Source organism: Coturnix japonica, chromosome 11, assembly GCF_001577835.2.
Source record: "Coturnix japonica isolate 7356 chromosome 11, Coturnix japonica 2.1, whole genome shotgun sequence".
Lineage (NCBI taxonomy): Eukaryota > Metazoa > Chordata > Aves > Galliformes > Phasianidae > Coturnix > Coturnix japonica.
In genome coordinates this window covers 6351571-6368081 of record NC_029526.1, presented here as the reverse complement: position 1 = coordinate 6368081, position 16511 = coordinate 6351571, and the positions used below count along the sequence as shown (strand labels likewise).

The window sequence follows — 16511 nt, the reverse complement described above, 5'->3', positions numbered from 1 at the left end:
GATTAAACTGATGTATTACTGGACAAGAAATTTCTCAGCCTACATCTTGTGTCCTTATTTTAAACACAGTGCTCTTACAGTCATCTGGAGGTGAATTTCCCCTTGCATACTCAATTGACTTACATAACTAGTGGTTTTAAAATATTTAAGATGATGATGGCAGTCATTGGCTTTTGCTTAATTTTTTTTTATCTATTAAGAATAATAATGGAAACACTATTTTTGGCTTTAACGTAACTGAGGGGGAAAAAAAAAGGGAGTATAAGACATGATGTGTTAACTTTGTACTGTGAGTTCCCTTCAATTTTTCATCTAAAGATTTACCACGGGAAATAACTAAGGTGTAGTTATGGGATCTGATGCCTTGCTGAAGGTGCTCAGAGGTAGCTCTGTTGTACTCTGTGGGGCATGCATGTGCCAGAGCTAGCAGAAGGAATTGCACAGGTAAGAGTTAAAGAGAGGAGGAAGGATTGCTGTTACCCTGACTTAAGCTGTTGTCTTGTAGTGAATTGGATTATTCTTTTTGACATCAGGCCCACCACAGGCATTTGCTACCCTTTCATGATTTTCTTTTGTTATTGTCACTGCTTCAGTTCTCATGCATTTGTGTATAACTGTACTGTAACCCAAAATAACAGAACAATCGCATTTGAGGGCAAAATGAAGCCAGATTTGGTTAACGACAGCTAATACTCCAGAGGTGAAGGGTTCTGAGGCTTCTGCTGTTGTAAGTGAGATTTTAAGAGAGAAATACTGTGGAAGTGTAAAGATATTTGGAACTGTAGATACACGATTTTTCCAGTGGACACCAGCAGCAACATGTTGAGAATGTGGCTGTTGGGTCAAATCACCATTTATTAATGTACATTTCTGCATTTTTAAAAAATTTTAACTATCATTTTTTTTTTTTTCAGACATTAATATCTGGAGCAGTTGTGGAGCAGCTTGACTTCCTAAGAATCACTGAATCAGAAGAGTAAGGCTATTTGTAAATATTAATGATGAAGTATTTGATAATTAAAATGTTTTCTGAAATGTGAAGAAATGAAATACTTGTTTTCTAGGGCTCCCGTATTTAAGAGTTTGGAGGAGTTGGATCTTCCAAAACATTCAAAAGTCAAGAGACAATCTAGTACTCCAAATGCTTCTGAACTTGAGCAGCAACCAGACATAAATATTAATGACTGGAAAAACAAGTCAACCTATGAGATTCTGCAGAAACTCGATGTAAGAAAACTTGATAAAAATACAGTGCAGCTCCACAGCCATGAAATGAGATGTTATTTACTGGTGCTATTTTTAAGTGACCCAGATAGATCAACATGATTAGTGCTATGGCTCAGTGTTAACATGGCTAGTAACATAAAATGTGTGATGTGCCTCTTCATACTCATCAGAACTTTCTGGCTTGTTGTGCTCTGTTGACTTTCATTTTTCCCAGCTATCTCAATCTTCTGGTAATAAATGACCACCTAAAATGGGATCAATTAGTCAACCATCTTATGAATAAATATTTTATTTTTAGACTAATGCTCCAAAGACTTTAGTTGAAATTCACCATAATAAACTGGTCATTTCTTAATGTTACCAAGGGAAAGTTCCTGTCTAGTATTTTTCCCATATGTAAAGGAAACTGCTGTTGACCATTTCTAGATCCAGTGTTCAATGGGAACTTCTGAAGCCAAATTATTTCATCTAAATTTGATCCAAGGCGAAGTCTCTGCAAGCAGCAGTGAAAATGATGTGGCATATACAGGATATTGAATATTTGTGATTAGGTTCTCTTAAAAATAGAGTTTTAGAAATGTTTATACACATCTTCATTGACAGCAAGACCTTTGGTTTCACTTAATTTTATTTTTTTTAAAATCATTCCTCTGATTTTGCTTTGCTGACAATGTGAAGGCTACTTGTGCTTATGTTGTTGTTTTTTAAGGACTGCAATTGCCTAGCAAGTCAAGCTCTACTTTTGAGCATATTGCTTAAAAGAGAAGGACCGAATTTCATCACCAAGGAAGGTAAGAGCCTCTTCCATGTGAGTATTATGAATATTTCGGGAAGCAGCTATATGTTTAATTGCAATGAAAATGAATAAGGGCAATGAATACATGTTTTGTAGCTGTCTTCCTTGCAACTAAAGCAATTTCATTAAATGTGACGTGCAAATTCACAGTGTGGTGAGGAATGAGCTACTAAATACATAAACTCTTGTAGATTGTCTGTATGCAGTTGATCTATCTGTTTGTAATTCTGAACAAATGAATATGGAAATAGGGGATTTGACCTCGGATATAAAACTGAAACTAAAGACAAATTTGCATATTTGTTTTCATTTTACTTTTAGGTCATAAAGCTCTAATTCAGTATATCTAAAAGATGTATTCTACTTCAGTTTTATGTTATGGCTTTGCATTAGCTCACAAGCTTTAAATCTGTGTAAATTAATTCAGAATAAGGTACTTGGACCTGTGGCTTTTGTGCTGCAAAGTTTTTGTTTGTTTCCCTGCTTCCCCCCTCATTATTATAATTATTATTGTTAGCTACCTTGGTATATATGAGAGCTTCTCAGAAAAAGAGGAACACTATGAGTACATAATGTTCTTTCAAGTATTCCATGAGCAGTGTAACTCACCACTCCATGTTGTAGATCCTTGCTTCATAATTCTTATCAGCAGTACTCTATTAAGGATGTCATACATAACGTGTAACAACAGTGTAGGACGGAGTAAAATTCACTGGTCGCTTCACAGAGCACTGTTGAAATACAGTGTCAGTCCAAAGACATGGTCAGAATTGGAGAGCATGCAGCCTCTAAAGAAGCTCTTTTCATCAGCATTGTGTGTATTGTTGGACTTGGAGAATCTCTGTAGCTTACTTCAGCCCTTAGTAGGTTTTGTCCTTCTTTCCTTGCTCTGAGAACAACTTGAGGCAGACTTCCTTTGCTCTATAAGCAACTGGCATAACCACATTTGACCACACTTTGGTGTAAGAAGTACTGCTACACCTTGGGCTGCTTAGGCCCAGCTTGGATAGACGCTTTGTACAATATGAAGCTGTAGATGGTGATAAACTTTTTAATATGAACCTTGCATTAAACAGTCTGAGTCACTGACTAAAAGTTCTTGTCCTTATACAGCTGGAGAATACTGTAACTGGCATTAATAATTGGTAATGAATAAATCTGAAAACAAAAGCTGAAGGATCTTAGATATTCCCACTGACAAGCATGAGCTATGATTCTGAGAATCAAATTCCAGTAGTATTGCTATAGATGAACTTATTGTTCACCAATAAGTGAACAATAAGGCATTCCACCGAGAACTCATAATCTAGAAGCTCAGTGAAGCAGATCTCACCAATATTACCTTCTGTTAAATGAAAAAAAAATGCATCTTTTAAATGTATTTTTTGTTGTTGCTGTTATTTTGTTGTTTTGTAATTTGAATAAATGTGTTTATGACACAGGTACTGTTGCTGAACATATTGAAAGAATCTATAGACGAGCTGGCAGCAAGAAGCTCTGGTTTGTATATTGACACTGTGTTCCTTCTGGTTCACACTTTTTTTTCCCTAATATGCTTCATATGACTAAAAGTGGTTCCTTACGCCCTTAGAGGTGGGGACAAAAAGACAACTTTTCTGACAAAATTGTATTCGTTCACTGTGGCTGAAGATCTTGACTATAATGCTTTAAAGAAAAACAACAAGTACTTTCTTACCATTACCCTTTAAAATAGGGAATAGTAAGCTGCTTCTCTTATGAGAACCGATGCTGACATACAGCTGTAGTGAAATTCAAATGGGACAAAAATAAGAATATTAATATTCTTATTTCTTACAGAGTGTGGCAAAATAATACCAACTGCTTTCTGCCACAAGGCTGGTGATCAAATATTACTCAGTTGATATTTGTACACGTGCACTTTGCATGCTCCTCCTGAAACAATTTACTTTGTCACAATAACTTCAGAAGGTCTCAGCAAGTAGGCTGGTGGTTCATTATTTTTGCTTATTAATCACTTTGCCTGGAAGCTTACTAGTATTTTCATTTCATATTATCATTATCGAAGACATGAGCTGAGCCTGTCCTGAATTCTGTTCCCCCACTCTGACTCCTCCTAACAGATGAGTCTTTGAATTTAAAAACTGGTTTTCATTTTAGTTTGTTCCTGCAGTTAAATGGGCCTTTGCCAATAATAAGATAGAACCAAAATACCTCGGTCATGGTTGTTTTTTTTGTTTTTTTTTTAAATAAGAATAAAAACCAAAAGTATTTCTAGAAAGAAAATACGTAAACTGTTTTTCGTTTCTCTTCCATGATTGCCATTTGACATACATATAGGTTGGTGTTGCGCTACAGTGCTGCATTTGCACAGAAATTTTCTTCTTCTATAACCCCACATATTACTACTTTACTGGTACATGGGAAACAGGTAAAGTGCCCAGAGATCTGAAACAGAACTCCGTGATATCTTTATGGCTTATGTGCATTTTGATATTGTTATCTATGCATTTCAGAAATGCTTTGCTTGTGATCTCTTGAGAAATGCATAGCAGTTCTTGCAGGAATCAACATCACCTGTTTGAATTTAATACTAACAATGTAGAGTGCTATGACTCATTCATCAACTCTGTTGGTGAATGAGTCTTAGCAACCTTATAGCCTGTGCTAGAAAACCTTAAATGTTTGTCTACTAAACTTGTATTTTGTCAGGAAATTATTATTAAAAATAGAAATATCTTTAAATGTCAACTGGATAAATGAAATAAATTGTTTCTATACAAGCCAGTTTTAAACCAAGCAGTTTATGCAGGTCTTCTTTCCAAGTGAGATATTGCCTGACTGTGGAAAACAAAAGAAAGCCTTGATGTCAGGTGTTCTTTTTCCTGCAAAATTATTGTTAAGTGGCCTTAAAAGTTACTGAGGTTATCTTGCAAAATGAACGACTTGTCACAAAAGAGAAGTAGGCATCTGTTGTCTGTTCTGAAGATGATGCAGAGAAAAGAACAAGCTTTCTGTGGCATTTGTAGGTAGTTTAATGAGTTCTAACTAATTCAATTTGATCCATTAACCTGTATCTTGACTAAAAATGAAAATCCAGAGGAGATAACATAAAAATCGGATCTGAATTCCACATTGTAAATAATGTATGTATTCAGTTGATTTTGAGATCTCTGAATGCTGTGCCAGACTTCAGAACTATACATGAATTCATTAAACTAGCTTTTGATATGTAGTGGGATTGCTCTGTTTTCTGCCCTCAGGTCTGTTGTGCGCTTCGCAGCAAGTCTTTTAGGTAAACTAGTGGACAGCCTTGCACCATCTATTACTAATGTTTTAGTTCAGGGTAAACAGGTAAGTCTTTACTTTTCAGAAATGTATTAAGGAGTGATAACAGAAAATAGAGAAATTGCTGTTTTCATTTTGATGTTTGCTAATGCTTCTTTTAAAAGTAACCAATAGTTTTAAGATACACTATCTGTAGAAAAATAAAAATCCAGTGAAGATAACTTTAATATTTGCATCTACTATGGGCTTATAAATTTATTTTCATGTAGTGACAGAATGATCTTGAAAAGGCAGTTTGGTGTCTGGATTAGGCATGATTGGCACAACTGCTTTGTTTTCTTAGTTTTGCTCTTTTATTTCACAAAAGGAGATGGAATCAATCAGTAAGATTTATTTTTCAAAGTAGAGAACGACGTGCCCTACAGAATCGCTCTCTTTGTAATTGGGCTTAAGTCAGTTAGTTTTTCACAAGGAGTGACAGCTGAGATTTCTGGTTTCTGCTCCAAACAGATTTTAATCATTGGTGTTTCTTCCCTTCCTGAGGAGGACTTTTTAATTTATCTGCTAGTACAGGAATTTTAATTAAGTTTATGAGGAGCTATCTCCAAGTAATAGTAGTTGAATATGAATATTATTTATTACTATAATAAAATATTCATATATTTAACTAGATGAAATGCTACGATAACAGATTTGTCCTTATTTTATTCCATGTTGATGGCCAGGTGTGTGCTTCTAGTGCTCTGTAGCTTAAAAGGAAGTTGCATCTGCATGGAGCATGATTTACAGATGCTTATTTTCAAGTTTTTAACCAGCTTGTCTTAATCAGCTCCTTTTTAATAAAGATCCTTATTGCACGAGAAAAAGTAGAGACACTGTGTGTTTCACTGACAATAAATAAAAAGAATTTTTGGAGGGTGTGTGCAGTTAAACAATCCAGGACAGCACCATAATAGCTTCTTGTCATGAAGGCTGTAGCTTTTAGGATGCTCACAGAAATAAGAGACCAAGTTTCGGAATTAAGTTCCTGTCTTTGTGTGACACGCACAGCTGGGATGTCAGAAATGAAAGAGTATCTCAGCCTGCAGTACAGTCTTAATTATATGCCTGATTCTGAAGCTGTAGCAGCAGACTTGCACTTGAGTTTTAATTTGGAAAAACATTCTCCACATTTTCTTTGGTCTTCATTGAGTTTTGTTATTGAATATCATCCAACTAACAGTATTAACAATTGTCAAGCATTGACATTGAATGATTTTTGTACTGTTAAAAGCAGAATTCATGACGTTTAGTTTTTTTTAATTGCTTCTGTGCTGCTTTTATTCCTTTCCAATTCTTCTGAGTTGTTTTCAATGTACCATAGGTGACACTTGGAGCTTTTGGCCATGAGGAAGTAGTTATTTCTAATCCCTTATCCCCGGCAGTCATTAAGAACATCATCTATGAAAAATGTCAGTTACAAGATGAAAGGGAAGCTGTAGTTCAGCAAGAACTTGTCATACATATCGGCTGGATCATCTCAAATTCACCCGAGCTTTTCAGTGGCATGCTGAAGATACGGATTGGGTCAGTAAAGTCTATTGCACTTACTACTATCATGGCAAGGAAACATATACGCCTCAACAGAGATTGCTGATACACTGAAAAAAAGATGTAAATGAGATGATGCAGCAAAATTTATATGCTTCAGGTTTACATTTCTAGGAAGCTGCTTTGAGTTACTGTGCCAGAAACTATTTTGTTCCCAGTAGGAACAGACATATATTTGAATAAGCACTTGTTTGAAGACAGCAGGTCCTGGTGACTGAGATTTACAGAATTATTGAAAACGTTTAAGATTAGAATTTACCTATCCGTATTTTTGATAGGGAAAACATGGCATTTCAGCACTGAAGTTGTATACTGGCAGTCTTATTTTCTAGTGTATAAGATTCCTCATTCTAATTTAGTATTACTTTTGGGTCATTGGTAAAACCAAGGACTTGGTCACTTGTTTTACATTTAACTGGAAGTGTATCCGTTCTTTTGCACTTAAATACTTTTCTGTAGCCTTTACAAATCCATGTTAATCTTCTTCCCCTTTCTCATCAGCTGCAGCTTATCCTTTTTGCAGGTTTTTTTTTTTCTTTCTTCCAAGGTTAATTCTGGAGATTCAATTTCCTTTATTCCAGTGTTATCACCCACTTCAGTGAGCAAAATTAACCTTCTCACAGAAGGAGCATTCCAGTTTGATAATGATTTGATTTAGTGTCTTGTTATTGATTTGTTTTCAGTGTTTCATGTTGAAATATATCAAGTTCCTGACAGTCCTATTACTGTAAAACCTTCCAATCAACTGACTTCTGCCCACCCTTATTTGTGAAGAGTTCAGTAAGAGGCCCACTCTTCACATTGTAGGTCACAGGCCACTGCAAACAGAAAAGAGCAGTGAACAACCTGCACACAGATACAGTTGAGTTGACAGTAAAAAATGAATCAATTCAAACCAGTTTTGCTTGTTAATCTTAATAACAGGAAAAAGATGCTTATTTACACAGTAAATAAAATGTACGTTCTGGATAATGTAGCATGTCCATGAAGCCTAATATTACACGGCATCTTGTACCTTCAATGAATAATCCTAGAAACGACAAATGTGAAGCAAGGTTGAATTAGTTGGCCTGACATCTCAGAAACCTCTGAAACTACTAAGAATCCTTCAGTCCAAAAGACCATGACCTGACTTAGGGAAACAATTATTTCCTTTCCAGGTAAAGTAATAAAGTACCTGTCAAATGTGGCTATGTTGGTGACAAGGTAAACCTTTTAGGAGTACTTCACATCTGCTCTGATAGAGACTAAACAGCTCTTTGACATAACCTAGACTTGATGAGTTGTTAGATGATGGACCATCTGAAGGAAAACTAGTTATGTTTCTTCTCTCTTTTGATTGTAGTAACTGCTTCAACTGCAGGATCACATGGGATTTTCCTGACATATTCTACTAGACTAAATTTTCCTCCTTGGAAACTTCACATCTAGTTAATGAATGCTTTCCTCCCTTCACTTCAGATGGATTATCCATGCCATGAAGTACGAACTGAAATTCCGTGCTGGGGATATGCCAGCCAAGGACTTGTACCAGATGTCCCCTAGTGAAGTGAAACAGCTTTTGTTGGATATTCTTCAGCCACAACAGCAGGGGAGGTAATGAGATGTGTGGATTTGAGGCACCTGTTCTCATTCATAAAAGACCGGTCATGTAATTTGCGTTTCTGAAATACCTGCCCATTTAAGAGGTGTTCTAATGTATCTGCAATCAGTAATTGATTTATTTCAAGAGAGGTAGCAAAGATGCACTTGTTCATTTTTTCAGCTGTATCCAAGATCTACAATTGTTCCTTTTATGTTACAGCTTCCTTTTTCACCTCTATCCTTTTGGAAGCCCTACCTTATAGTAATTATCTATGTACTTTGGCAGTACTGTGAAGCATTATATTCCTTGATGCCCGCATTAGGGGATAGGAGCCAAAATTACTTAATACCATCTACTTAAGTAACTGTTCAGTGCTGTTCAGTGCCCTTTCTTCTAGTTTATCGTACGAATTTTGATTTTTTTTTTCTACAATGCTGGAGAGGTTACACGTCCTGAAACTTGTGATCTTTTCTCCAAGCTGTAACTAGTTGCCAAATACTGCATTGGTGTGCAAGAAAACAAGCTATAATTACAATACTTCCACCTAGCTATATTAGTAAGATTAAAATCAGAAGTCCTCCCACAGACTTCAATTTCTAGTTAAGTTTAATTTAACTTTGGCACATAATACTGCTGTGTGTTTTTGTAGTTCTTCACCAAGTGGATTTTATTCCCTCTTCAGAGCCTTATTTCCCAAGCAGCACAGTGTGTGCTGTATATGCATCGTGACAAGGCATGTGCTATCATTGCTTACTTTATGGCTTACACCATAGAACATGTCCTCATTCTGAATGTGAAACTTTTCCCCTGCAATTATTCATTTCCTTTGTCCACAGAGGCTGGCTTAACCGACGACAAATAGATGGTTCTCTCAATCGAACTCCTGCTGGATTCTATGACAGGGTGTGGCAAATCTTGGAGAGAACTCCAAATGGTTTAATAGTAGCAGGGAGATTTTTACCACAGGTAAAACATGCAGAGGTGTTCAATTATTTCTGCTCTACCTTACTATTAACGGAGAACTATTTTATTGTTAATATTTAATTGTATGTTGCCATACATAGTATACTTTACTGGGTACAGTACAATTAGAATAGAATGGAAGTCAGATACTTTAAAACAAGATCCTACAGATGTAAGACTAAAATGCCCTTTCCGGAGCTGTGTTGCCTTGGACTCTTGAAATATGCTTTCTTTTTAATGTCTGTGTATTATTATTCAGCAAGCAAACAACCTGTACTGGGGTGTGTGGAGGAGTGATTTAATGCAGATGATCTTTACTCAGTACAAGTATTTCTTATTTTTCAGCAACCAACCTTATCGGATATGACGATGTATGAAATGAATTTTTCCCTCCTAGTTGAAGATATGCTGCAAGATATCGACCGGCCAGAATACAGGCAAATTATTGTAGAGGTCTGTGGCCTAATAATGACGGAAATGTTGTGATGTGCAGGAGTTTGTTACAACTTAAAAAATTACAATTTTTAAAATGCTCAAATATTTATAGAAATAGCATTTTTATATTTCAGTGCCTTCTCCATGGATTGTTTTGTGATTAAACAGGTTGCTGTCAGCCTGCTCAGAATACGCTGAGCCCGTGATGTTTTTCTTTTTTAGCAAATAGATAAATATGACAATGCCAGTACATGTATGTCAGAGAATGCAAAAGCTATTGAGACATCTAATTCCATTAATTCCTCAGCCTGTGCCTTTTCCCACCAAATTTTCAGGTCTAAGGAAAAACTTGCTCTAAAGCATCAGTTTGCCCTGTGATAGATTTTTCTTTCCCATACTGCTGAGGCCATGTAATAGTTGCCTTGTGTTACTGACTCAACTAACTTTCAGTCTCCCTGTGTTCCAGCAAAAGTCTCCTATGTGAAGCAAAAGGCTTCTTTAAACTCCTTTTCTCACCAGCGCAGCTAATAATGGATACTTTTTGGACTGATCAAGAGCATATGTACCTTTGGTAACTGACACCTGTGCTGTCAGCTGTGTTCACTGTCAGTTCCCAAGTCTGTGTCTCTGGTGCCTGTGAGGTGTTTTTTTGGTTTTTTTTTTTTTGCACAGTAAGATAATTTAGATCCATCCAGTTCTGGCTGACAGCTGCTGGTCATGCTGCTTGCTGAAACATGGCCACTTTTTGCTAAAAGGTAACACAGATACCAAACAAAAGACAGTCGGTATAGATTGTGCTGCTCACTTCTTCAAGTCACTTATGTTCATTTTCCTGTTTAAACCTTTGAGATACAGGGAATGTAAATTCTCTTGAACTGATATTTTTTACATCTGTTGGCTTTAGTTTTTAAGAACTTGCTTGTAGTGCAATTATACCGTATGTGTTTATACATCAGATGCTAAGTTTCAGTATTTACTGCTTTTCACTGTTTCTGCTGTTTGAGCCACCACTATTTGTGGTCGTTCACTGGAATGAATGAATAATCTGGAGAATAACTTCCCTGCCTCCCCAAGTAAGATGTTGATGTCAGTCATTTCTGTTTTGTCCTTAACCAGATAACCACCTGAAATAGCAGCCGTTTATGAGAGCCTGTTTTTTAATGATTCTTTCATCAAAAGCATCAAAATTAATTCTTATCTGTGGGCTATTACTTGTACCACTATTAAGTTGTTTCCATCTTGAAACAAATATATGCAGTGTTTGCAGTGCTTGTAGAACCAGAACTTTAACAGATTAAATGTCTTTTTCTGCCTTACAGTTGCTGATGGTTATATCTGTTATTCTGGAGAGAAATCCAGAGCTAGAGTTCCAGGACAAAGTGGACTTGGACAAAGTGGTACAAGAAGCATTTCATGACTTTCAGAATGATTACAACAGGCCAAAGGGAGCTGAACACCAAGTAAGATAAACAATTTACTGTTGTACCTGAAGTTAGCTGTAATTCTTAATTCTGCATATGTATTAATGCTGCATAAATTTGCCAAAAGCAGAGGTAAAACATGCAGTCTGAGTTGTGACTTTAAATCCATGTGGTGAGGGGATCACAGCGTTAGCCAGCTCTGAAATGGGTAAAGCTGAAACAGAGTAGTCATTACAAGAGGAAAGAGTTAATTGCAGGACAAAACTAGAAGAGAAAAGAGTTTTTAGAATAAGAGAAACTTGTAAAAAATAAAAACGTAATGCTCAGTACACGTAAAACCTAGAATCTTATGTGCACAGGTATGAAGAAAGACATAGCGACCAAAGAAATCACTAATGGCATTAAAGGAAGAACCTTAAAAGGTTTTAAGCTATAAGGACCTCTAAATATTCTTACTTACAAGTATTGGTGCCTCAAAGCTCTGAAATTCTGTAATAAAGACAGACTGATTTGACTGTTTATTTGAAGAATGAAATGTGTAGTGTGACAAGCACTGCTGCTACTTGCTCACTCTGGCACTGTTATGCTTAATGTATTCAAAGGTGTCTGTGATTGCCCGGAAAGTTCTACTGATTTGCAAAATTGATATGCAAAAGCAGTTCCTGTTGCTGAGTTGATCTCTTTAGAGATGAATTATGATACGATCCTCATATTTTCTCTGAAGTTTTAAAATTCTTATTTTGTCTGAATGACGTCCTTCCATTAAACTGATTTGCAAACATTTTGAACATTTTTCCATTTTAACATGTAATACATGTCACAGGTGTTTACTCCAGTAATTTCAAACATACCCTAAAATGATGGAAGGTCTAATCTCACACACAATCTCAGCTATTTAATAAAGTAATTGGAAAGTAACACATTTCCTGAATTAGAAATGAACCTTTATTAAAACAGCCAGTACATAATTTGAGAATGAGCAGCTGTTTTAACATCATTAACTGAGCCAAAACAGGTGCTCAGTGATGCAGACCTATTTGCTGATCTTACCTGATTAATTGAGTTCATGTGTTGCCCTGATTTGCTTCTTAGATTTTATTTATTTTTTAAATAAATCTAAAGCCAGCATCTCTATGCATACACCAAAGGACCAGGTTACCACACAGTAATCATCCGTCTGTGTGCTTTAAGAGAGCAGCTCTGTCATCTATTACATTTAAAATATATGAAAAAGGCACTACACCAGCACTGAAAAATCCAGTACAGAGATATATGCAGTATGTTTTATAAATCCCTTCTCCACATGCTCAGTTTAAGTAAATGTAAAAATTGTTTTCTGAAATTTGATTAGAAGCATGATTTAGCTTCACAGTTTATAACTCACTGGCATTTTTTAGCGTATCCATGTTCCACCTGTTCACCTGTGTTTGTCTTCTTTTCATAATCAGCATTTCACTGAAATACCTTTTCCCTGTCCTGCAGGATGACATGACTGCATTCTACAACACTCATCCAGTTGGAAAAAAGGGAACGTGCAGCTACTTGAGTAAGGCTGTGATCCGTTTATTGCTAGAAGGAGATGTAAAAGCGAGCAATGATGATCCTTGTACTATTAGCTAAAGCTTCAAGCACGGTGTAGTAATTGTTGCTTTATTCAGTGTTAAACATATTTTCAGGCATGCATTAAAATGCTGTTTTGCAAAGTAACCCTGGTTAGTAACACAAAGACATACCGTCCTTTGCTGAAAGAAGTGCCATTAGAGACACAAAGTGCCCCTTATTTTGCATTTCTCAACTATGCAGCATGAAAGCATACTGAAAGCACACAATGTTTGACTAAGTTGAAAGGCATTGCACCTGTGATCTTAAATAGTGCATCTACCATAGCTGGTATCTTAGGGAAATATAATGTAAGATTCTGCTTTTATACCTCTATTTATTTATAATTACAAAGAAGTTTGTTGTTAATTCTAAATGAAATTCACAAAGTACCGTAATTAACAAATGCATCACAAACTACAACACTATAAAACTGTGATTTACTGTTTTTTCCTGATTCAGCACACAAAACGGATGTGAATAAAATAATTACAAATAATTTATAATCATGAAAAAAAATACTTCTCTTCCATTCACAGCAACCATTCTGTTGTTTGGGTTTTAAATTTCACCTTGATAACGATACACACATTTCACTGCAATGGAATGACTTTATTTTTTAATCTCTGGCAATAAACATGACTACTTTCCTAATTGTTCAGATATCTGCATAAAGGGAAACACATGACAGTAAGAGAAAAACCTGTGTGGTGTTTTATAGCTTTTTTTAATTTTTTTTTTTTTTAAGAAAGCAAGCAAGGCAATGTATTTAAAATGAACATCAGTGACAAAAACTCTCGAGCTGTCAATGCATGAAAGACTTCACAATAAATTCTTCTGTCTTCAGAATGTGTGAAAATACTGTATGCTAAATGCTTTATTTTGATAAAAGTTAAAATATATCAAATGCTTGTAAAAAAATAAAATAAAAATACTTCAGAGTTACACATCGACTCCCATTGACTTTAGTGGCAACCTTCTGCTGTGGTGCTGGAATACAGTAATCAGTCAGTGATTGGGGAAGTAAAGGAAAAGGCAGCAGAAACGCCTGTTAGTGATTGCTGGATACAGAGTGCTGTGTTAATACATGTAATACTGTGTAACAGCAATTCAACATATCCTCAAGTTTACATTCTTTTCAGATCAGTACTGTTTTAGGAGTTAATTGGGTACAACAGCTTCCACCTGCTGAGCTTGGTTTTGTGTGGTTTTTAGTATTACATGTGAAGCTACAGCTGTCCCCAGATCAGTGAGATCAGTGATTACATAGGTAGCAAGCATGCGTCTTGCATCTTCCTTGTTAAAAAATACACTGTTTTATACAAGTCCCCTGTTTCTGGCATTCTCTTTGAGAGAGCACAATGTAGAAAATTACAGTCATTTTCCATGTGTTTCCTCAAAAGCATTTTTAATACTATTTATGATGCACTGTTTGGCCTTCAAACCCAAATGCAAGACAAACATGAACAGTTACCAAATGTAGAAACAGGAATAGTGTATTTGATGTGATTTTACTCACTGTGACATAAGTCTTCAGTCCTCATTGCACTTTCTTTCTAATGAATGTAACACTATTATACTTTTGGTGTTATTTTCAGGATGAATTTTGTTCCAGCATGCCCTAAAGCCAGAAGGAAAAAAACACAGCATAGAAATTATATTTGGAGCAGATCTATGAAATCCTAAAGAAGATTACTCAAGTTATCAAGTACACTTTCCATTCCAGTTTGAAGCTATGGCATAGCTTCTTCAGAAGTTAGCAGTCAGTTCAGAAGGTAAAATGCCTTGCTATACCAGGCATTATGAACAGAGCATGGACAAGACTCAGCCGATTGCTGCAGAGCTTAGGCAGAAAAGGTACCTAATATTTTCATAGCTTGTGTAAACAAATATTAGAACTATATATTACATAGCATAGGATGACAAAGCTTGTTGAAAATTTTCTTGTGAACATACAGTCAGTGTGAACTTAATCCTCATAATTTGTTTTTCCCAGAAAGAAAAAGCAAGATGTATCAGTGTGAAAACATATCATGGCATTTATGTTTGAAATTGGTTTCTAAAACTTGCTTTATATTCAGACTTAGCATTTTTACTTCCCTGTCTTTTTATGGCATTAGTCAAGACCAAAGGAGAAAGCTCGCTAACTCTTGTAAAACTCAGCTTTCTTTACAATGCAGGTTTTCAGATCCTGTCCGCCACCTTCCATATCAATTGCATGACTTCACATGAGCTTTGGGTCAAGCCTCAGGTGACAGAATTAATTTACTTTTTATGAATACATTTTTTTCTTATCATTATCTGGCCCCCTGTACTGGAGTGTTCCTTACCTTGGAGATCAGATTAATGGTGTATTCATAAGAACTCATTTTGCATCTTGAAGCCTTTAGGTTACACATCCCATTGCAGGCTAAAGAATTATCTGATTACAATTTCAAGTCTTCTACTGCAGTTGACCTTCTAATTTGCTTAAAACGCTTTTATTTCAGAACTCATCAAAAAATACCTTCCATATCACTGAATATAAATAACAGAGGTTAAGAGCCAGCTAGAAAGTAAGTGCTGTGTGGCAAACTGACACATCCCCGTTCACATACACAGTGCACCATCTCTACCCTCGCTACAGTACAATTTGCAATTAGAAATAGAGAACCCTTAGAAGACGTCAGCTACACCCTCACTGACAACAGCACAATCGCTAGGTGTGTGATAGCAATGTGAAGAGACTGAAAGGAAGCCTCAAATTTGCATGGAATTCGCTCAAAAAAAGACACACACACACACACAAAAAAAATCACCTGATCTTCATTCCTATTTGTCCTTAAGCCATTTTTTAGATATTTCAGTTTTAAACGTGCATGAGTAAAGACTGGCAAAAAAAATGTAAAACTTGCAAGTTTCACACATACTGTTTTTTCCATACAGATACTGAAGTCAGATCTCAAAGCGTTTGGCACAGACAGAACAGGGACAGTCACAAAGTGTAAATGCCTGAGCCTCAGATCAGCAGCAACCACTACACAACCCAAGCACTTCTCACCGGGGCTGGCAAAAAAAAAAAACCTAGACCTTCCTCACAATTGTCTCTATATTCAACTGCATTTTTCCCCACCAAATATTTACATCATGACATTGCAGATATGGAAAATCCCATGCAGTCAGTATTTGTCTTCTTCAAAGATCCCATTTTTGCATTTACTGACAGCTGCCCCTTCTTCTCACACCTTTGCATTGCAGTACAGTCTCTCAGGATAGACTAAAGGATGCCAGACATAGCTAGCCTGAACACTGTATCATCTTCTTTAAGTGTCTAGGGATCCCACAGTGATCTCATGTACTGCATGTAAATAAAGTCTTAAGCTGGCAAGAGATGACAGTGGCTGGCTCTTCCTAGCATTAACTTCCAGGCTGTTAGCTTAAGCCCCAATCTTGCAAAGACATCACCAAATTCAGAATATTCACACAGTCCACATATAAAATATATTTTTAAAAAAAGAAGTAATTTGTTGTTTTTAAGTACTACATTTACTGTACAGGAGGTTATTATATGTATATAAGAGCTGTATAATTCTAGAATCAGTGCTCTGAATTCCAGTACAATCTTAGAAAGATTATTCCTGCATTCATT

The 16511-nt window shown here is 36.1% G+C and overlaps 1 protein-coding gene across 3 annotated transcripts in view; it reads left to right on the top strand.

Annotated features, from left to right (window-relative positions):
* The window catches only part of PHKB (phosphorylase kinase regulatory subunit beta), a 58324-nt gene extending 44494 nt beyond the window's left edge, over positions 1–13830 (top strand). For 2 of the 3 annotated variants that reach the window (XM_015873921.2, XM_015873923.2), the window contains 11 exons: positions 915–976; positions 1065–1227; positions 1937–2018; positions 3466–3523; positions 5266–5356; positions 6654–6856; positions 8342–8476; positions 9302–9431; positions 9774–9881; positions 11183–11323; positions 12767–13830. In XM_015873921.2, coding sequence (XP_015729407.1) covers positions 915–976; positions 1065–1227; positions 1937–2018; positions 3466–3523; positions 5266–5356; positions 6654–6856; positions 8342–8476; positions 9302–9431; positions 9774–9881; positions 11183–11323; positions 12767–12904 — 1311 coding nt within the window. In that variant the 3' untranslated portion in view covers positions 12905–13830. Of the gene's footprint in view, positions 1–914; positions 977–1064; positions 1228–1936; positions 2019–3465; positions 3524–4342; positions 4434–5265; positions 5357–6653; positions 6857–8341; positions 8477–9301; positions 9432–9773; positions 9882–11182; positions 11324–12766 lie in introns of all 3 variants that reach the window. The other variant, XM_015873920.2, reaches the window with a different exon arrangement.
* Positions 13831–16511: the final 2681 nt, after the last annotated feature.